This window comes from Peromyscus californicus, unplaced genomic scaffold (assembly GCF_007827085.1).
Source record: "Peromyscus californicus insignis strain IS unplaced genomic scaffold, ASM782708v3 Scaffold_11__1_contigs__length_118956290, whole genome shotgun sequence".
NCBI lineage: Eukaryota > Metazoa > Chordata > Mammalia > Rodentia > Cricetidae > Peromyscus > Peromyscus californicus.
Window position 1 is genome coordinate 10,534,597 of NW_026294402.1, and position 23,492 is coordinate 10,558,088.

Here is a 23,492-nt window from a genome sequence, read left to right on the forward strand (position 1 = left end):
TCAACTTCCAGCTTTAGGGTGTCAGCTTTATCTGTTTCATTTGTGTTCAGTCCTGTCGGCATTTAAGTATGATTATTGTGGGGCAACGTTAATCCAGGCTATCCCCAGTCACAAAGAGTTTTGTCACTTGAGGGGTTGACTGTCCAGGTAGTTCTTATCCTTATGTAATATGGGTGGTCGAGGGGGTCTGAGCAGGTCGAGGCATCCTCGCCAATTTCTGGCAGGGAATGATTGATATTGTTCCCAGGGTCCTCCCCGGTGGTATAAAGTCTGACTCCCTAGGTGTTCCCTGTTTCCTAAAGGCCAGAATCTTTCTCACAGAATTTCCAGATTTTTAGTTTTTAAATTTTATGGCCATTGGATTAGATTTTCCTATTGTATATCTTTTGGGGAAGAGTCTAGTTTGTTTCCTTTTGGGTGAAGGTGTGGGACTCCTCCAAAGTGTTACCCAGTGATTTGATCAAGGGAACCCTGGGGACCGGCAACATCTCAAGTTGCATGGCCCCAGGCTCAGGGTGACCTTTTTAACACAAAAAAACATGTTCTGGGTTGGCATACCTCAGTTAACAGAAGCTAAAAAGCAAGGTCAGTTCATTTCGAGACCTTCCCAAAAGTATGGACATTGATGGATTAGGCCTTGATTATAGTTTTAGCAGGTGGTGCTGTCCCTGTGCTGAGGGATTTTGGTTTGGTTTGGTTTGTTTTGAGACAGGGTTTTTCTGTAGCTTTGGAGCCTGTCCTGGATCTCCCTCTGTAGACCAGGCTGGCCTCAAACTCACAGAGATCTGCCTGCCTCTGCCTCTCGAGTGCTGGTATTAAAGGCATGCACCATCACCACCTGGCTCCTGTGCTGAGTTTTACAGCCTTAATGGTACCTCCATCATGGAGTTCGTCTTGCTGAGGTCTGAGGCCTGTTTTCCACCTACCTTCTGAGAGAAGTCAGGTTTCCTCTGCTCTTCCCTAGTGAGGGTAGGTTTTCCGTCTGACAGTTGCATTTGAAATCTTAATTTTTCGTTTGTATTGTTTTCCTTAGATTTTGAATTAATGAAGTGTCTTGAATTGGAGGACTAGACATTTTATTTCCCATGTATTCAGGACAACCTTGAGGACAATTTGGATCCAAGAACAACCTTGAGTCCCTGATTATCTCGGTCCCAGAGCAGCAGTAGCCATGACATCTGAGCACTGTGGCCCCCAGAGCCCAGGGAGTGCCATCATGACCTTCCGCCCAACCATGAGAGAATTTTCTGATTTCAGCAAGTACATCGCCTACATGGAGTCCCAAGGGGCACACCGAGCTGGACTGGCCAAGGTCATCCCACCCAAGGAGTGGAGAGCCAGGCAGTCCTATGAGGACGTCAGTGACATCTTAATAACCAGTCCCCTGCAGCAAGTGGTGTCTGGCCAGGCAGGTGTGTTCACTCAATTCCATAAGAAGAAGAAAGCCATGACGGTGGGACAATACCGTCACCTGGCCAACAGTAAGACATACCAGACCCCGCCACACCTGAATTTTGAAGATTTGGAGAGAAAATACTGGAAAAGTCGATTCTTTGGGTCACCGATTTATGGTGCAGATGTCAACGGCTCCCTGTTTGATGAGAACACTCAGGATTGGAACGTGGCACACCTGGGGAGCATTTTGGACCTCTTGAAGCAGGAATGTGGCATTGTGATTGAGGGTGTCAACACGCCCTACCTGTACTTTGGCATGTGGAAGACCACCTTCGCGTGGCACACGGAGGACATGGACCTGTACAGCATCAACTACCTGCACTTTGGGCAGCCCAAGACGTGGTATGCGGTGCCCCCCGAGCATGGCCGACGCCTGGAGCACCTGGCCAGGCAGCTGTTCCCGGGCAGTTCCCAGGGCTGCCAGGCCTTCCTGAGGCACAAGGTGGCACTCATCTCACCCACTGTGCTCAAGGAGAATGGTATCCCCTTTGGCCGCATGACGCAGGAGGCTGGGGAGTTCATGGTCACCTTTCCCTATGGCTACCACGCTGGCTTCAACCATGGCTTCAACTGTGCAGAGGCCATCAATTTTGCGACCCCGAGGTGGATCGACTATGGCAAGGTGGCTTCTCAGTGTAGCTGTGGGGAGGCCAGGGTGAGCTTCTCCATGGACGCCTTTGTTCGGATCCTGCAGCCTGAGCGACATGAGCTGTGGAAACACGAGGGACGTGGAACTGTGGACTACCCAGAGGTCCCCTCGCACCCCAGTCAGGAGACATTTACTCGGACTCAGAGGCATCCCTGCGCGGGACCCCTCAGGTGTGTGGTAAGCAGAGCCCTCAACAGCTGCCCTTACACTAAGGTGGGCTCCGAGTCCCAGCGCCGTTCAACATCCAAGCTTTGGGCTCCTCAATTCACTGTGCCGCAGAGAAGATTCTCCAAGCAAGCTTCGGGGGCCTCCCCGATCTTCATGGATACTGCTGATGCCAAAGCCCTGGACCTTTCACGACATTCGCAGGACTACGGAATCTTGGATAGGAGCCCCCAAATCTCCCTGCCACTCAAGAAGATGGACTTGAACTCAACAGACACAGGTTCACCTCCTGCCCCTTAGACCTTTTGGCCACCAGGGGACATTCCTAGTCATCTGAATCAACGGCTGTCTGATATGCGGACAACTGAAACTGTATTTTGGGTCCTGGATTCAAGTCACCTTTTAATTTGCACATGGTCTCTCCCTCAGAATTGATGCAAAGGACGGATCTGCAGTGTGTCCTGCAACTGCGTGAAGAGAATGGATGCTCCATTTGACTGTGGTGTCAAGGACGGGGCTTTTGTAGTTTAGATAGGTTCCGGACAATGGGACTCCTGGATGGAGTCTTCTTCATGTGGTTGTGGAGGTAGGCCACACCTACCTGCTGTGATGGGAAGCAGCCTGCAGACATCCTTGCAGCTTCTAGGCTGGAAAACCACAAGTCCATGGAACACCTTAGAACATCCTGCCACACCAATTCTGGGTCAGGGGAAAACTCCATGAAAGGAAATGGCACAGTTCTGAGGATGCCCCATCCTTCCTCCTGCTCTGACAACTGAGTCTTCATGAGACCATCGACTTGAACCTCCCACTGGGAGGATGCCACAGGGAGAGAAGGCAGGTCTTGGGGCACTCAGCATGGTTCCGAACATGCATGCACCTGCGACCTACTCACATGGTACAGTCTTCAGAGCACCATGGCCGTCATCTGCATCGGCACATCTGGAAGGACCTGCACATGCCCATGAGTGCCCTGACTGACTTTCTGGTCCAGAAGCAGGGAGGCGGGAGAGACAGGTGTAGGCTGATCCCTCCTGTATTTCCTCAGCATTTCCTTGTTCTTCTGCCCTAATTGTCTCCTGGTCTCAGGTGGTGCTACAGAGGCTACAGTGTGGACCGATCACAGCCCTGGTGGGGACTCCATACACTGGCTATGAGTTATCTGTTGTCCATGCTGGGGGGAAATGGCTCTTTCCTGTCAGTGACCCCTCACCCATGCTCTGTAAGCAGGCCCAATAAAGATAGTAATAATTCTCCCGACTGAAGTGTGGTGGATACTTTGGTTTGTGTTTGGGGTGCAATAAAGTAGGGTAGAGGTTTATGTCTCCCCAGGACAGGAATTCTGCCTTAGACTGGATGCCATATACACTTCTTCCCTGTCCCCTCACCACACCCATGCCCCCTCAAAGCTAACTAAGAACACATAACAGCCTCACAACAGAGAGACTGACAGGTCTGTGGTCTTGCTGAACACAGCTTTGTTTTGTGGCTACACTTCCAAATCAGATCAGGGAATAGACAGGAAAATGAGCAATGTCCTCAAATCTTGGCTAACTATACAATGATAATTATTTAACCACAATCGACCACAAAACAAAAATGAATATGTCTTTTTGCCAGGTGGTTGTGGCTCACCCCTTTAGTCTAGTGAGTACTAGGCCAGCCTGGTCCCAAAGTGAGTTCCAGAACAGCCAGGAAGTGTTCATAGAACCACTAAGAACATTTTAGGGCTGGGAAGTGGTGGATTCTGCCTTTAATCCTAGAAGTCAGGAGGCAGAGGTGGGCGGATCTCTGTGAATGCAAGGCCACCATGGTCTACAGGGTGAGTTCCAGGACTTCCTGGGCTACACAGATAAACCTGGTCTAGAAAAATCAGGGTGGAAAAATGTCATTTCATAGCCATACAACATCCTGAAACTTTCATCAGTATTGAAGTGCAAACATTTTAAATGTCCTAGAACTGGTATTGAAAACAGATTTGGCCTCAATGAAACACATGAAGGATAACATTAAGAATGACAGAGCCAGCAGGGTTTGGTGGCACACACCTTTAATCCCAACACTTGGAAGGCAGAGAGTGAGGCAGGAGGATCTCTGTGAGTTTGAGGCCAGCCTGGTCTAAAAAATGAGTTTCCAAACACCTGTGTGGTTGGAAAAAAAAAAAAAAAAACACCTCAAGAATAAAGGAGACAAAGAGTTAAATCAGATCATTGATAGCAGTCTCTGCTCTCTTGTTCCTGGCTAACCTCTCAGCTATTAGCACCAACTGGGCCTCTGATCCTCATTTTTGGTAGATCAAGGTCGGAGCCCTGAATCCTAAACTATGTGGAGAATTATACACTAGTTTAGCACAATGAATGGTGCTTAGGACCAACTACACCTCTTCAGAGCACAGTGAGTCCATGACTCGACTCATTCACTAAATCCAGTGGGGGATATGACAGGCCTCCAGACCTTAGCACAACTGACTCCCTGATGGAAGTACCAGTCAGGGTGTAGACAGCACCACCTATCCAAATGAAGACAAAGACCTAATCCACCACAGTCCATAGTTTGGGACAGGCTCTAAATACACTAACCTTGCATTTTGGTTTCTGCAGTTATGCTCAGCTAACTGCTCTTGTTAACTGAAGTTTGTCAACCCAGAACACAGTCTTTGAGCTTAAAAGCTGACCCTGAGAAAGGCTGCTGACTATCCTGGGATACTGAACACCCAGTGTAGCAGCAGGCTCTCCAATAAAGTCTTTCTCTTGCCTTAATCCCACGTCCCAGCTGTCTTTTCTGGTGGATTTCCTCCCACAACTCAAAACCAACCATTCCCCTTTTTGTTTTGAAACAATCAGAAGCAAGACAACAGTAAATGGAATACCGGAAATTATTTTAATTAATCTAGATATCATGAAGTCAGCAGAAAGTGTAAAAGAGTTTAAGGTAAAAGAAAAGTCATGCCGGGCAGTGGTGGCTCACGCCTTTATTGCCAGTGCTTGGGAGGCAGACCCAGGAGGAACTCTGTGAGTTCGAGGCCAGCCTGGTCTACAGAGCGAGATCCAGGAGAGGCACCAAAATAACAGAGAGAAACTGCGTCCTAAAAATCACAAAAAAAAAAAAAAAGCCTTAAAACAAGAGCAGTTAGCCGAGCATAACTACAGAAACCAAAATGCAAGGTTAGTGTATTTAGAGCCTGTCCCAGAACTATGGACTGTGGTGGATTAGGTCTTTGTCTTCATTTGGATAGGTGGTGCTGTCTACACCCTGACTGGTACTTCCATCATGGAGTCAGTTGTGCTAAGGTCTGGGGGCCTGTCATATTCCCCACTGGATTTAGTGAATGAGTCAAGTCATGCACTCACTGTGCTCTGAAGAGTTGTAGTTGGTCCTAAGCACCATTCATTGTGCTAAACTATTGAATAATTCTCCACATAGTTTAGGATGCAGGATTCCGACATTGATCCACTCAAAATGAGGATCAGAGGCCCAGTTGATGCCAATAGCTGAGAGGTTAGCCAGGAACAAGAGAGCAGAGACTGCTATCAATGATCTGATTTAACTCTTTGTCTCCTTTACTTCTTGAGGTGTTTTCTTTTTCCAACCACACAGGTGTTTGGAAACTCTTTTTTTTTTTTTTTTTTTTGGTTTTTCGAGACAGGGTTTCCCTGTGTAGCTTTGCGCCTTTCCTGGAACTCACTTGGTTGTCCAGGCTGGCCTCGAACTCACAGAGATCCACCTGGCTCTGCCTCCCGAGTGCTGGGATTAAAGGCGTGCGCCACCACCGCCCGGCTTTTTTTTTTTTTTTTTTTTTTTTTTTTTTTTTGTGGACACTCATTTTTTAGATCAGGCTGGTCTCGAACTCACAGGGATCCTCCTGCCTCACTCTCTGCCTTCCAAGTGTTGGGATTAAAGGTGTGTGCCACCAAACCCTGCTGGCTCTGTCATTCTTAATGTTATCCTTCATGTGTTTCATCGAGGCCAAATCTGTGCTCAATACCAGTTCTAGGACATTTAAAATGTTTGTACTTCTAAACTGATGAAAGTTTCAGGATGTTGTATGGCTATGAAATAACATTTTTTTCTCCTGATTTTTCCAGGCCAGATTTATCTCTGTAGCCCAGGAAGTCCTGGAACTCACCCAGAAGACCATGGTGTACTTGAATTCACAGAGATCCACCCACCTCTGCCTCCTGACTGCTGGGATTAAAAGCAGAATCCACCACTTCCCAGCCCTAAAATGTTCTTAGTAGTTCTATGAACAGTTCCTGGCTGTTCTGGAACTGACTTTGTAGACCAGGCTGGCCTAGTACTCACTAGACTAAAGGGGTGAGTCACAACCACCTGGCAAAAAGACGTATTCATTTTTGTTTTGTGGTGGATTCTGGTCAAATAATTATCATTGTATACTTAGGCAAGATTTGAGGACATTGCTCATTGTCTTGTCTATACCCTGATCTGAGGTGGTAGTGTAGCCACACTGGTTTTGGCTCATGCCTTTAGTCCCAGAATTGGGAGGCAGATGCAGGCACATCTCTGATTTCAAGGACACCATGAGTTCTAGGAATTCCGGGGCTACACTGATAAACCTGATCTTGAAAAATCAGGGGGAAAAAATGTCATTTCATAGTCATACAACATCCTGAACCTTTCATCAGTATTAAAGTACAAACATTTTAAATGTCATAGAATTTGGTATTGAGTACAGATTTGGCCTCAATGAAACACATGAAGGATAACATTAAGAATGGCAATGCCAGCAGGGTTTGGTGGCACACACCTTTAATCCCAACACTTGGAAGGCAGGAGGATCTCTGTGAGTTCGAGGTCAACCTGGTCCAAACAGTGATTTGCAGGACAGCCAGGGCAGGTGTTCACACAGAAACACCCTGTGTAAAAAAAAAAAAAAAGCAAAAAAAATAAAAATAACCAACCAACCGAACAAACAAAACAAAAAAGACAAAGTAATTCATATGAGTAGACCACTTGGTTTCTCTACTAGGTCAATTTTGGATAGCTGTACTTCTGGAGAATTATTAGTGGTTCCTATGTCTGCCCTGAAGCTATAGAGATGTTTATACATTGTAGCTGTCCGGAATTTGATGTCTGTACATGCTCTTGCCCTAACTGTGACTTTCACTTCTAAGATCTTTCCTAAGGAAGGGTTTTCCTCTCCCTGCTTGCCCTGTTTCTGTGAGGGTTCTGTCGTGACTCTTTCATTTTACTCCTTTATGTTTGGTTTTTGTTTTTAATTTTACCTAGATATCAATTCACCTAGTTCCTCAAGTTGAATGACTAGACATTTCTCATGTAACGATGCAGAAGGTGAGTTCGATATGGAACCAAGAAAGACTTTAAACTCCTGATCAAGACCGGGTTTCTCTGTGCTGGAATTCTCTCTGTAGATCAGTTTGGCCTAGTCCTCACAGAGATCAGCCTGCCTCTGCCTGTGGAGTGCTGGGATTAAGGGTGTGTGCCACCACGCCCAGCTAAAATTCAATTATTCTAAAGTATGCTTTTCACACCTGGGGTTCAAATGTCTGTTTCAAATTGACGTGTATTTTGATTTGGCTTTGAATTCTGATATTAACATTGCCAGCCCAAATTTGTATGGCTTAATTTCATCTCAGTATTCCCATTGAGTTGAATCATTCAAAAATGACTACATTTTTCTATCTTTTCTTCAGGCTTTGAGCATAAACCTTCCTGAAGATATTGTAGCATTGCAGCAAAATAATGTGTTCTCTAGAAACCACTGGCCAGGATGGCTGGGGATGCTCAGACTCCCAGGCTCCCGTACTACCTAGGGATGAGAATGAACCCGAAGGTCACCACTTTGACTGACAAATCTCACTGTCACTGGGGACAGCCCAAATTAAGGTTAGAGAACTTCAAGGGGCTGAAACTTGTCTAATATCCAACACCCTTAATCTAGGCATTTCCCCTTATGAGCAGGTGTCTGCTGATCTGCTTGGTACATTAACTCATCTGGACAATGGCAATATTACCAGGCCTCTGAGACCACTTGCATGGCAGACACAAGGTTTGACTAAGTGTGCCCTCTGCTGATGCTTTCCAAACTGAGTAGACAGGTTGATCCGGACCTAGAGGTATTAGAAGTTTCTGCGTCTGTATTAAAACAACAGTTAGATTCCCTTGCCAAAGTGCTCCGACATCATTGGAGAGGCTTAGACTCACTGCCTCTGAGGTAAGGGGACTATGTGTGGCTGTGGGAGAAACCTATTGTTTCTCTGCTAATTGATCAGCAATACTTAGACAACACCTGTAAATTGTTGGGGAAATAAAAACCTCAAAGAGAAAAGGAGACAAAGAGTTAAATCAGATCATTGATAGCAGTCTCGGCTCTCTTGTTCCTGGCTAACCTCTCAGCTATTAGCACCAACTGGGCCTCTAATCCTCATATGGAGTGGATCAAGGTCGGAGCCCTGCCTCCTAAACTATATGGAGAATTATTCAATAGTTTAGCACAATAAATGGTGCTTAGGACCAACTACACCTCTTCAGAGCACAGTGAGTCCATGACTTGACTCTCATTCACTAAATCCAGTGGGGGATATGACAGGCCCCCAGACCTTAGCACAACTGACTCCATGATGGAAGCACCAGTCAGGGTGTAGACAGCACCACCTATCCAAATGAAGACAAAGACCTAATCTGCCACAGTCCATAGTTCTGGGACAGGCTCTAAATACACTAACCTTGCATTTTGGTTTCTGTAGTTATGCTCGGCTAACTGCTCTTGTTAACTGTCTACCCAGAACACTGTCCTTGAGCTTAAAAGCTGACCCTGAGAAAGGCTCCTGACTATACTGGGATCCTGATCACCCAGTGTAGTTGCCGGCTGGCCAATAAAGACTTTCTGTTGCCTTCATCCCACATCCCAGCCGTCTTTTCTGGTGGATTTCCTCCCACAACTCAAAACCAACCATTACCCATTTTGTTTTGAAACAATCAGAAGCAAGACAACAGTAAATGGAATACCGGAAATTATTTTAATGAATCCAGATATCATGAAGTCAACAGAAATTGTAAAACAGTTTAAGGAAAAAGAAAATTCGAGAGTCCACGGCCGGGGCCCCCAGAGGAGACAAGTGACCATGGCCTACCACAGCTTCCTTGTGGAGCCCATCAGCTGCTATGCCTGGAACAAGGACCGTACACAGATCGCCATCTGTCCCAACAACCACGAGCTGCACATCTATGAGATGAGTGGAGCCACGTGGAACAAGGTTCACGAGCTTAAGGAGCACAGCGTGCAGGTGACAGGCATCGACTGGGCCCCTGAGAGTAACCGCATTGTGACCTGAGGCATAGACCGCAATGCGTGTGTGTGGACGCTGAAGGGCCGCACGTGGAAGCCTACACTGGTCATCCTGCGGATCAATCGAGCTGCCTGCTGTGTGCGCTGGGCCCCCAATGAGAACAAGTTCGCCCTGGGCAGTGCCTCCTGTGTCATCTCCATCTGTTATTTTGAACAGGAGAATGACTGGTGGGTGTGTAAGCACATCAAAAAGCCCATCCGCTCCACTGTCCTCAGCCTCGACCTGCACCCCAACAACGTGCTCCTGGCTGCAGGCTCCTGTGACTTCAAGTGCAGGATCCTCTCTGCGGCCAGCCCCTACACCGTGGGGCTCGAAGATGCCCTTTGGGGAGTTGATGTTCCAGTCGAGCAGCAGTTGTGGCTGAGTGCATGGAGTTTGCTTCTCAGCCAGTGGGAGCCGAGTGGCTTGGGTCAGCCACGACAGCACAGTGTGCCTGGTGGACGCTGACAAGAAGATGGCCGTCGCTACCCTGGCCTCTGAAACCTTGCCACTCCTGGATATCACCTTCATCACAGAAAATAGTCTAGTGGCAACGGGCCACGACTGCTTCCCGGTGCTGTTTACCTATGACAGTTCTGTGGGGACATTGAGCTTTGGTGGTCGGCTGGATGTGCCCAAGCAGAGCTCCCAGCGTGGCCTGACAGCCCGAGAACGCTTCCAGAACCTCGACAAGAAGGCCAGCTCTGAGGGTGGTGCAGCCACGGGCGCCGGCCTAGACTCACTGCACAAGAACAGTGTCAGTCAAATCTCAGTGCTCAGCGGGGGCAAGGCCAAGTGCTCGCAGTTCTGCACTACAGGCATGGATGGTGGCATAAGCATCTGGGATGTGAAGAGCTTGGAGTCAGCCTTGAAGGACCTGAAGATCAAATGAGCTGTGGCGTACCACCCTCATCCCAGATGCTGGGAAAGAGGGAAAAGCGCTGGGGAGGCCAAGGGCTGCTTTGCTGAATGCTTCTAGGGTGCCAGTACGGGGCTGCTCCCCAAGAAGGGAGGAGACAGGTGGGAACTTTCCCACCTATTTAAGGAATATGTGCCTTTTAAAGAAATGCTTTCATTTACTGCTTAAAAAAGAAAGAACAGAAGAAAAAGCCCCCAAGCACAATGCTGGTCATGAATCGCTTCAGAATATGGGGTAATAAATGCCATCTGCGGAGAAAAAATAAAAAAAGAAAAGAAAAGAAAATTCGAGGCAGGCAGAGGCGGCGGCGGGCCACAGAGGCAGGCAGGCTGAGGGAGCGGCCAGAGGCCCAGACGCAGTTGTAATAAAGACCAGAAACTGAGCTATTACCCGCAGAGGAGTTAGTGAAAACAAGCTCTTCATTAAGAGCTTGGAACAGGGACGCCTTTAATCCCAACACCTGGGGAAGAGCTGTCTCCGTGGGATGAGACCAGAACAGATCTGAACACTCTGTCTGAGGCCAACCCAGGGCCCAGGTGCTGATCCTGTGAAACCCAACAACTCGTAGGTATTGGTAAGACTACCCTGCTCAGCTGAAATCCATCCGGGAGAGGATTCAGAATCCTACAGTTTGCAGTCTGAGAAAACAAGATCAGCTGAGGAGCTGATGAATGAACAAAACGTGACCTGAGAATACAAAAGAAGGTGCCTCCCAGCCACCTAACCAGATCACCAGATTCGTAAGTATACACTTCACTGACTGAAAACAGGTAAGCTCCCATCTCCAGACCAACAGATCAGGTCTCTAGCCCCTAGGCTATTGGTGAAATTATTAAGGCCACTCTACGTAGTTAAAGGGAGATTTATTTAATGGCATAACTTACAAATTAAGGGATAGGTAGGTCGCGGAGTCTGGGGAAGGTGTATCACAGTCCAGTGGTGTTCTCTGGAGCTCTGCTCGGTCCACCTCCACTATCCAGGGTCCCGCAACAGAGAGAGCACCCGCCAGCCAATCCAGATCTCGGGTCCCCAGGCGCCTCCCTTGGCCCCGCCTTGTAGGCGTGACAGTTGCGGAAGTCTCAATGGGGGTTGGAACTTCCAGATCAAAGCTGGAATGGCTACCCACTACATCTCCCCCTTTTTGTCTAAATAAGAAAGTTCTAACCTAATACAAGACTATATACAAAGGAATGGTTGTCAAATATTGTCCAGGAGTAATGAGGGATAATGACCTAGATAAGATGGAACTACAACCAATGCAAACAATATCAAGCAAGAAACACATACTAAAATCCAGAGAAGTATAGAGCATAGGTAAATGGCATGTTACAAAGATCATTCCAAAAGGTGTCCTATCCTAAAGAACCTGAATCTAATACTTAATATGTTCTATCTACTAAGTTGTAACTATAACTGCTAGTCTTCAATCCCATCAAAGACCTGAGAAGGAATATAATGGTACCTGAGAAATGGTAGATGGATGCAAGCAACTTTCGGGAATCTTGCGAGAGTAGACCAAGACAGCTGGCAGCCTGGACAGTCACCTAATGTTTCTCAGCATTGTTGGTGCATTCAAATTGGCTACAGGCCTAAAGTATCTGACAGACCATTTTCAGAAGCAGGAATTCTGAAAGACCATCTTACCCTGTCTTGGCAGAGTACAGTGGTCGCTTTCCTTGTGTCCCGCTTGTCCAGAAAGGATAGCATTGCATTTGTACTGTCAGCCATTGAGGCAAGGGCAGTTCTTTGCCCAGTAGGTCATTTTGTGCCAAGAAGACAAACTTCCAAATGGAAATGTCTTAGAAGCCCAACATTCTCTCGGGATCAAATTGGTGCAGCCAGGAGCAATTATGTCTCACATCAACAGAATTCTAAGTTATTTAAATGCCATATTCTCTAGGTCTATGAAGTGTTTGAAGATTACCTGTCCATCTGACCTATGTATCTGTAAATCTGGATAACCTAACTAACGTAACTATAGAGATGACAAGCATAGGTGACTATAAATCTATAAGTCTTATCTACCGAAATAACCTAAGGACTAAGGCTTCACGTAAACAAGGTAAACAGTCTATAAGCAAGTGTATGGTAAAGAACGATGACTTCAAAATTGTGACAATACACAAGATATTTATAACAGAGGTAGGATTGTATAGTGAAATATGCAATATGACAATAATCTTAAATATATATCGATATTTATAACAGAGGTAGGAGTATGTAGTGTGATATGCAATATGACAATAATCTTAAATACATATCAATATACCGAATATCCTAAACAGAAGTAGAACCTACATAAAGTATGACAGATATAAATTTACATTTGTATCAATATACAAATATTTCAAATAAGAGTAGAAATATATGTACATTATAACAAATATAGTTCTGTATTTGTATCAATATACAAATTATCTTAAACAGGAATATAAAAATAGTTTACATTTGTATCAACATATAAGAATCCATAACAGTGCAAATTACAGTACAAATTATCTAAGGCTGCTATTTTACTAAATTTATTTACTAGTATATACAATAATCTACCATAATATCTTATACCTATCCATTCCATTTCTTCTTTTCATTTTTTTTTTTAGAATACTGAGTTTAATATTTCCTTCCACCCCCAACCCTATAACCATCATCCATAACCCTGAGAATTATGAAACCTAAGGAAGAAGGGGCGTCATTTTCTTAGAATTGCTTCCTGCTGTTTAGGGGGTGATGTTATCTCTGTTGGGTACTGTGAGAAAGCTCAGATAGTTAAATCTCAGTTAGACTAACTGTAGGTTCTGCAGCAAGTCTTAGAGTAATGGGTAAGATTGTCTGAAATTCTGGTAAGAAGTGTAGTATGATGATGATTACCACGGCATCATTCTGGATTGGGTAGAGTTGTTGGGGCCCCATCTTCCTTCTGGAGACTTCTGAGATTGCTATTAGAAAAACTTATTTGTTATCAAAATGGAAGATTTGGATTTAAAGAGGACATAGCATGTAAGAAAGGATTCTGAGAAATCAAGAGTAAGCATGGGGAGAATTAGAATCTAGAAGACAATGGTCCCTTTTTATTGGTTTCCTTCTGTCCCACACCAGAGGGCTCTTCTGATATGGGACTGAAGAATCTCTCAAACTTTTCTTTTAGCAATGTGCTTGGGTTTAGAGAAGGAGTGAGCCAATTCCATCTCCAAAGCCAGCTTGACTTATAATTGAATTGGAACCACAACTTTTCTAGATTGATAGAGATATCGATGTTAGGCAGTGAGATTTTACCCTGTATAGAATGGTACCAATAGATTCTTTCTTTCTGCTGTAAACATCCGGATATCCAAGGCCTTATGATTTTTGGAAGGTGGGTATTTCCACTATCCTGGAAAGACAAAAACAGAACCCTACCCCAACCTTTGATTGTTAAATTTTTCTTACAACTTGTAGAGATGTCACATTGGAGGATGAGCTTTTACTTCTCCTCAAGGGGTTTCTCCTGTTTGAATCGAATTTTTATTAATTTTGTTGGTATCCATAGTTTTTTTTCTCCTGCAGAAACAAAAGCAAAACCCCTTCCCCAACGTAGGACATATCCAGGTTTCCATTCTGAGGTCAGCACATCTTTGAAATAAACAGGTTGATTTAGCTCAAGAGTTTTTTCTGTTGTGCAGTATCTCTCTGCAGCTGTTGTTCCTTTCTCATCAGCATTGAGAAGATTCAAGGTTAATAAAGCACTATGCAATCTATTTCTAGGAGTCATTGTTACCTGCTGCTGTTTATTTAGCATATCCTTTAAAGTTAGATTGGATCTTTCTATGACTGCTTGGCCTGTGGGATTGTGTGGTATACCTGTAACATGCTTTATATTGTAATAAGCAAAGAACTGTCTCATTTTATTGGAGACATATGCTGGGGCATAGTCTGTCTTAATTTGTACAGGTATTCCCATGATGGCCATAACTTCTATTAGGTGTGTAATCACAGAATCAGCCTTTTCAGAACTCATAGGAGTTGCCCACTGAAATCCTGAATAGGTGTCAATGGTATGGTGTACATACTTTAATCTTTCAAATTCTGCAAAATGAAACACATCCATTTGCCAAATTTCATTTCTTTGTATAAAACATTTGGTACCACAGGGCCTTCTTTCACCTCTGGGATTTGTCTCTCCTATCCAAGCCTCATTACTGTAGTTAAGAGACTCAACACCATTAGTATACTGAATCCATTCTTCCAAAGGAGCTGATCTGATCTTTAATGGTGTAAGTATTCTTTCGCATTCTGCGTTAGCATTGTCGAACACCAAGGACTCAGTTAATACTTTTCTTAATTCTTTATCTGATACAGCTTTTGTTATAGCTGTGTTCAGCCTTTGTAAAAAATCAGTGAAGGGTTCGTGCAGTCCATGAAATATCTTTGTGTATACTTCAGTTGGTTTTCCAGGTTCTGGAATTTTTTCCCAAGCATTTAGAGCTGCTGTATGGCATAGCAATATTGTATGCTCATCATAATTGGCTTGTACATTTCTGTCAGCGAAACATCCCTCACCAAGTATTTGATCTTGGGAGATCTCAAAACCTCTGAGTTTACCTTGTTGTTCTAAATTTCTTGCCTCTTCTCTCAACCAGCTTTTCCACTGTAACTGCTGACTATATTCTAGAACAGCTGAAATTAACTGATGCCAGTCATCTGGAATGAGTCTATGTAGCTGGAGTTTTCCTGCCTGGCCCACAGTCAGGACAAATCTCTGTCACCTGCCAGTCCCACAGCCTTTCAAACCCGACCAAGTAAACACAGAGACTTATTTTGCTTACAAACTGTATGGCCGTGGCAGGCTTCTTGCTAACTGTTCTTACAGCTTAAATTAACCCATTTCTATTAATCTATACCTTGCCACGTGGCTCGTGGCTTACCGGCATCTTCACATGCTGTTTCTCATCGTGGCAGCTGGCAGTGTCTCTCTGACTCAGCCTTCCACTTCCCAGCTTTATTCTCCTCCTTGTCCCGCCTACACTTCCTGCCTAGCCAATGGCCAATCAGTGTTTTATTTAATGACTAATCAGCAACACATTTGCCATACAGAACATCCCACAGCAAGTCTATGTGAGGTAGACCACGAATTTAACATCTGTTTTACGTATGTGGAGTGTATCCCATATGTAACTACTGCTTCCTTTATATTTTTAAAGTCCCTTGTTGAAATTGGTTGTAATGTATATGTATTATATGGCTCGGGATGTGTGTCATCTGCTGGCTTCTCATGGATGATAACAGGATAAGCCATTGTATGAGAGTCATTTGGAGATGTTACAACCTGTATGGTCTTGCCCGCTTATTAGGTCCCTCGTCATGTTTATTGAGAGTTTCTTCTAAGGCCTGCAAACGAGCACCTAGAGTCTGTTCTATGGAGTGAACCTCCTCTCTGGCAAGGGACTCCAGATTTCTCATGGAATCATAGAAGTTTTTATGTTCCTCAGAAACACATGATTCCATGAACCTTATCTTATCAATTAATGATAATCTTTCTTCCTTATATAGTGTCTGGAGAGTTAGTGTTCTGTCCATTAAATATTCACATTTATTATCAATAAGATCAATTTTTGGTACAAGCCTGTTTTGTAAATCCTGATCGGCAGATTCCAGAGAAAGAATCTTTTTCTCTAAGGTCTCATTGCTATCCGTTAAAGCAGATTCCAGAGATAGAATCTTTTTCTGTAAGCCTTCATTGTTAGTTTTGAAAGCCTGTAAATCCTGGTTAGCAGATTCCAGAGAGAGAATCTTTTTCTGTAAGGTCTCATTGTTATCCATTAAAGCAGATTCCAGAGATAGAATCTTTTTCTGTAAGCCTTCATTGCTCTCGCTTAAAGCCTGTATCAGTCCCAATAATGACTCATCTTTGTTCTTGTTATTAAACCAGTGTTTGAACACTGTGTGGATTATTACAATGAATGTCAAGATGGTACAGGCCAGATATGCCTTAGGAAGGTCGAATATTTCCAGGAAGATGTCATTCATCATACAGGCAAAAAGGTTTTCAAATTCTTGTGAGGTAATGTTGCCAGCCATATTACAAGAATTACTCAAAATTTGTTAGTCAATTTTAAGGTGTAAAATTATCAGGTACTTTTACTTACCTTTTGTGGTTTTGGGGGGTGTAGTAGCACTTTGCAGCCAGCAGGTGGCGTTGGTACAGCTCCAAAGCAGGGCCTGCTGGTGATCTTGGCTGACTGCTGCTCGCTGGAGTCGAGATGGCGGGAGCCGGAGCCAGCGCCGGCACTCAGGAAGCCGGAGAGTGCCTCTTTCGCTGGTCTGGGGCTAAGCTAGGGAGCTGAGACCGGACAAGCTGCTCCCTCTTTAGGGAATGGAACCGTGTAGGCGTTCCCTGGTTATATGGAACTTTGCAGGCGGGTTTAGGTACCCGCTAGCCGGAGAGGAGGCTGAGGGTGGGAGCCACCCAGGCCTTTGGAATTTGCCCCACGTGAGCGCCAGATATTGGTGAAATTATTAAGGCCACTCCACGTAGTTAAAAGGAGATTTATTTAATGGCATAACTTACAAATTAAGGGATAGGTAGGTCGCGGGGTCTGGGGAAGGTGTATCCGCAGTCCAGCGGTGTTCTCTGGAGCTCTGCTTGGCCCACCTCCACCGTCCAGGGTCCCGCAACCGAGAGAGCGCCAGCTGATCCAGATCTCGGGTCCCCAGGCGCCTCCCTTGGCCCTGCCTTGTAGGCGTGACAGTTGCGGAAGTCTCAATGGGGGTTGGAACTTCCAGATCAAAGCTGGAATGGCTACCCACTACATAGGCCCTACCCATCAGAGTCCCAGGGACCAGACAGCTACCTTTCCCTGCTCCCCCACCAAAAAAAAAAAAAAAAAAAAAAAAAAAAAAAAAACTAACCCCTATGAACCTAACAACCACTAAAAACCATAAGCACACCCTACACCAACTGGGAACAACTGCTCCCAGAGACTGAACCCCTAACACTGATTTGACTAAGCTGCTCCCAAAGAAACAGAGCCCAACAGCACCAATTTAACCAAGAACTCCTAGTGAACCAAGACTAAAAATTAGAACAAGAGAGGCACTTTCAGACACAGACACTGCCTGCACCAAGCAGAGGAAGAGATGAGTAGACGCCAGTGCAAAAATACAGGCAACAACATAAAGACCTATATGACAACATCAGAACCTAGTGATTCTACACCTGCAAGACCTGAACATACCAAGGCAGAAGAAACAGAAGAAATCAATCCTAAAAATAACTTAAAGAAGATGATAGAGGCCCTTAAAGAAGAAATAAAAAATTCCCTTAAAGAGGAAATAAAAAATTCCCTTAAATAGGAAATGAAAAACTCCCTTAAAGAGGAAATAAAAAATTCCCATAAAGAAATGGAAGAAATACAAACAAAAAATTGGAAGAAATCAAAGAAAGCCAAGAAAAAGTAATTAAACAGATGAAAGAAACATTCCAAGATCTGAAAAATGAAATTGAGACAGTAAATAAAACACAAGCTGAGGGAATGCTGGAAATATAAATCCTGACTAAATGAACAGGAACTACAGAAACAAGCATAACCAACTGAATGCAAGAGATGGAACAGAGAATCTCTGACACTGAAGACACAATAGAGAAAATAGATTGTCAGTCAAAGAAAACACTAAAAACAAAAAAGTTGTAACACAAAACATCCAAGAAATTTGGGACACCATGAGAAGACCAAACCTAAGAATAATAGGGATAGAAGAAGGAGAAGAATACCAACTCAAAGGCACAGAAAATATATTCAACAAAATCATAGAAGAAAACTTTCCTAACCTAAAGAAAGAAATACCTATGAAGATATAAGAAGCTTACAGAACACCAAATAGGCTGGATCGGAAAAAAAAAAAGTCTCCTCACCACATAATAATCAAAACACTAAACCACAGAACAAAGAAAAAATATTAAAAGCCGCAATGGAAAAAGACCAAGTAGCAAACCCATCAGAATAACACCAGACTTCTCAATAGAGACTATGAAAGCTAGAAGGTCCTGGACAAATGCTATGCAGACACTAAGAGACCATGGATACCAACCCAGACTATTATACCCAGCAAAACTCTCAATCACCATAGACGGAGTAAACAAAATATTCCATGATAAAACCAGATTTAATCAATACCTGTCTGTAGCATGAATCTTAGAGAGTCTTATTAACAAAATCAAACCTGAGGCCAGTTATTGGGGTGAACACTGGAAGATTAGAGAGACAGAAGAAGTCACAGCTAACCTCACCTGGTCAACTTCTCAGCTGATCTTGTTTCCTCAGACTGGAAGCCTCTGAGTCCTCATACCTCTCATGGCTCTCAGCTGAATTGTGCTGCTCAAAATGTAAAAGCTTAACCAGCCAAAAGCTTAACCAGCCAAATGCTTCTAGTTTCTGGTCCTCGCGCCTTATATACCTTTCTGCTTTCTACCATCACTCCCTGGGATTAAAGGTTTGCTTTCTGGGATTAAAGGCGTGAGTCACCATGCTTGGCTGTATCCTTGAACAGATGGATTTCTGCCTCTGGAATGCTAGGATTAAAGGCATGTGCTACCACTGCCTATCCTAAGTATCTAGTGACTTTTCTATTCTCTGTCCCCAGATAAGTTTATTAGGGTATACAATATTTTGGGGAACACAATACCACCACATTTCCCCTCTTATTGGTAGGAAATGTGCTGGAGGCCTCAGAATTTCATAAGAAACATCATGTCAATAGTAAAGGTTTAAAAAAGGATTTTTCCAAAACCTGGCAACAAGCCAAAGAAATAGTAAAGAAATGTCTTACATGTTCCTTCTACAATCAAATGCCATTATCAGCAGGATGTAACCCAAAGGGTACTCAGAGGAATGAAATCTGGCAGATGGACGTGTTTCACTTTGCAGAATTTGGAAAATTGAAATATGTACATCATACCATTAATACTTATTCAGGATTTCAATGGGCAACTGCTTTGAGTTCTGAAAAAGCTGATTATGTAATCACTCATTTGCTAGAAGTTATGGCCATCATGGGTATACCTGCACGAATTAAAACTGACAATGCTCCAGCATATGTCTGTTAAAATGAAACAGTTTTTTGCTTATTACAATATAAAGCATAATACAGGTATACCACATAATCCTACAGGTCAAGCAGTTATAGAAAGATCAAACATAAGTCTAAAGGATATGCTAAATAAACAGAAAGGGGTAACAAAAACCCCTAGAAATAGACTGCATAATGCTCTATTAACTTTGAATTTTCTCAATGCCAATGAGAAAGGAACAACAGCTGCAGAGAGACATTGGATAATAGAAAAAACTACAGAATTAAATCAGCCTATATACTTTAAGGATGTGTTGACCTCAGAATGGACACCAGGATATGTGTTATGTTGGGGACAAGGTTTTGCTTTTGTTTCTACAGGAGAAGATAAGCTGTGGGTACCATCAAAATTGATAAAGGTTTGATTTGAACAAGAGAGATCTCTTAATTAGAGGAGGTGACAGTTCATCAACCAGCATGAACATCCAATTTAAACTAACTTATACCAGTAACACATGCTTTTTCATTTAATCAGATAATAACTTGCCAAAAAGGAACCTCCCCAAAATTAGTCTTGGGGAAAGGTTTTTGTTTTTGTCTTTTAGGAGAATGAAGGCTAAGGAATCTGGAGAACACTGGACAAATGAGACAACTGAAGAAAAAGGACAAATCATCTATCCCAAGAAACAGAGTAAAATGATCTATTGGTATATCATCTATAAAATTTTATAAGTCTTCCTAAATGTTTGTTTCTGCTCTTCTCTAAAGACATTTAACACTATTGGTCTTCTTGTAGTCCCAGTTCAATTAAAATTTAAAGCTGACTTTGGAGTTGGAGAATGGCTCTCTCCTTTAAACTCAAGCATGTTGTTAAAAGGAAAATGCAACCCCCCTGTATCATGCCAGAAGAAAAGAGCCATCTTCTGCTATGGGACAGGAAAAAAACAAAATTAATTAAGGGACTATTCTATTACTAATCTCAACTCTTTGATTCTATTCTGATTCTTTAAACTTTTCTTAAAGTATGAATTTTATATCAAAATTTACAAGATTAATATATATATATATATACATATATATACATTTTAAACTTTGTTAAGATATGAATGGTCATATAGAGTACTAATTAATTCTAGAAAAAAGGCTTCAATTAGCTGCATACATATGTCTTTGTGTTCGAGTCTCTTATCAGTTTTTTGCAGGAAATCACGGCCAGGCCTAACATCAACTGAAGTTTCCAGGAAGAAGATGGGGCCCACAACAACAACAATTCCACATGGACAATAATAATATCACCAAGCTGACAAACATCATCTGCAGATCAGCTTTGAACTACAAAGTGCTCAGAGCAATTTTGAGAGGGCTAGCTGAGATGATCCAGTTTCAAAGACTACTTGAATAAGGACTTGAAATAAACCCTGAACTTTGGCATTATACACAGACTAGATAACGAAGGATATAGTTACCTTTCCTAGAATTTGACAATTAACCTAAAATTTTTCTTTTCAGGATATATATATATATATATATATATATATATATATATATATATGTGTGTGTGTGTGTGTGTGTGTGTGTGTGTGTGTGTGTATATGTGTGTGTGTATATATATATATATATATATATATATTCTCAGATCCCTTTGCCCATACTCAGCTGGAAGCAATTTTAAGAATACAACACCCACATTCCCAAAGAGGTGGTATGGGGCTGGGGTGGTTTTTTGGTCTTTTAATGGGTTTTGGGCCTGGGATAATTTTCATTGTTTAGGGGAGTTGGTTACAAGTTGTTGTCAAGGGTTAGGAAAAGGGCTAAGCAAAGGAGATTAGATTTAAGGTTCTTGTTTAAAAAAAAAAGAGTGCTGTGGGATGGTCTGTATGTCAAATGTGTTGCTCTGATTGGTCAATTAAATAAAACACTGATTGGCCAGTAGCCAGGCAGGAAGTATAAGTGGGACTAACAGAGAGGAGAATTGAGAGAACAGGAAGGTGGAGGGAGACACTGCCAGCTGCCACCATGACAAGCAGCATGTGAAGATGTCGTTAAGCCACGAGCCATGTGGCAAGGTATAGATTTATAGAAATGGATTAATTTAAGATGTAAGAACTAGATAGCTAGAAGCCTGAGCCATTAGGCCAAACAGTTTAAATAATATAAGCGTCTGTGTGTTTATTTTATAAGTGGGATGTCGGACTGCCGGGGCTTGGTGGGTCCTGGAGAGAAAACTCTCCAGCTACACCTGTCCACAAACCCAGCCCTACAGAAAGCACTAGAAGGAAAAATCAAACCCAAAGAAGCTGAACACACCCATGAAAACTCAGGCAATAGATAATCGCACACCAACAAACACCAAAGAAGGACAATACAACACGACCACAAAAAATAACAGGAATTAACAATCACTGGTCATTAATATCCATCAATATCAATGGTCTCAACTCACCTATAAAAAGACACAGACTAACAGAATGGATAAGAAAACAGGATCCATCCATTTGCTGCATACAAGAAACACACCTTAACTTCAAAGACAGACACTACCTCAGAGTAAAGGGCTGGGAAAAGGCTTTCCAAGCAAATGGACCTAAGAAACAAGCTGATGTAGCTATCCTAATATCTAATAAAATAGACTTCAAACTAAAATCAATTGAAAGAGATCAGGATGGACATTACATATTTATCACAGGAAAAATCCATCAAGATGAAATCTCGATTCTGAACATTTATGCCCCAAATACAAAGGCACCCACATTCATAAAAGAAACATTACTAAAGCTTAAAACACACATCAAACCCCACACATTAGTAGTGGGAGATTTCAACACACCACTCTCACCAAAAGACAGATCTACCAGACTGAAACTTAACAAAGAAATAAAGGACCTAACAGATGTTATGACTCAAATGGACTTAATAGATATCTACAGAACATTCCATCCTAACACAAAAGAATATACCTTCTTCTCAGCACCCCATTGAACTTTCTCAAAAATTGACCACATGCTTGGTCACAAAACAAATCTCAACAGATACAAAAAAAGTGGAATAACCTCCTGTATCTTATCAGACCACCATGCCTTAAAGTTAGACTTCAACAACAACAAAAATTATAGAAAGCCTACAATCTCATGGAAACAGAATAATGCCCACCTGAAACATCAATGGGTCAAGGAAGAAATAAAGAAAGAAATTAAAGATTTCCTAGAATTCAATGAAAATGAAAGTACAACATACTCAAACTTATGGGACACTATGAAAGCAATGCTAAGAAGAACATTCATGGCTCTAAATGCACACATAAAGAAGATGGAGAAATCCCATACTGATGAATTAGCAGTACAACTGAAAGCTCTAGAACAAAAAGAAACAAACTCACCCAGGAGAAATAGACGCCAGGAAATAATCAAATTGAGGGCTGAGATCAACAAAATAGAAACCAAGAGAACAATGCAAAAAATCAATGAAACAAAGAGTTGGTTCTTTGGAAAAATCAACAAGATAGACAAACCCCTAGCCAAATTAACCAAAAGGCAAAGAAAGAGCACCCAAATTAACAAAATCAGAAATGAAAAGGGAGACATAACAACAGACAATGAGGAAATCCAGAGAATCATCAGGTCATACTTCAAAAACCTGTATGTAGCTAGAGTTTTCCTGCCTGGCCCATAGTCAGGACAAATCTCTCTCACCTCCCAGTCCCACAGCCACTCAGACCCAACCAAGTAAACACAAAGACTTATATTGCTTACAAACTGTATGGTCGTGGCAGGTTTCTTGCTAACTGTTCTTATAGCTTAAATTAATCCATTTCTATAAATCTATACCTTGCCACGTGGCTCGTGGCTTACCGGCATCTTCACATGCTGTTTGTCATCGTGGCGGCTGGCAGTGTCTCTCCGACCCAGCCTTCCACTTCCCATCTTTATTCTCCTCCTTGTCCCGCCTATATTTC

At 43.0% G+C, this 23,492-nt stretch overlaps 1 protein-coding gene and 1 pseudogene across 1 annotated transcript; both read left to right on the top strand.

Moving 5' to 3' along the window:
- Window positions 1-1,171: 1,171 nt before the first annotated feature.
- On the top strand, window positions 1,172-2,569 carry LOC128102372 (lysine-specific demethylase 4D-like). Its single transcript, XM_052726084.1, has one exon. The coding sequence runs from the start codon at window positions 1,172-1,174 to the stop codon at window positions 2,567-2,569; it is 1,398 nt and encodes a 465-aa protein (XP_052582044.1).
- A 6,794-nt stretch (window positions 2,570-9,363) lies between these two features.
- Window positions 9,364-10,716, top strand: LOC128102932 (actin-related protein 2/3 complex subunit 1B-like; annotated as a pseudogene).
- The last annotated feature ends 12,776 nt before the right edge of the window (window positions 10,717-23,492 follow it).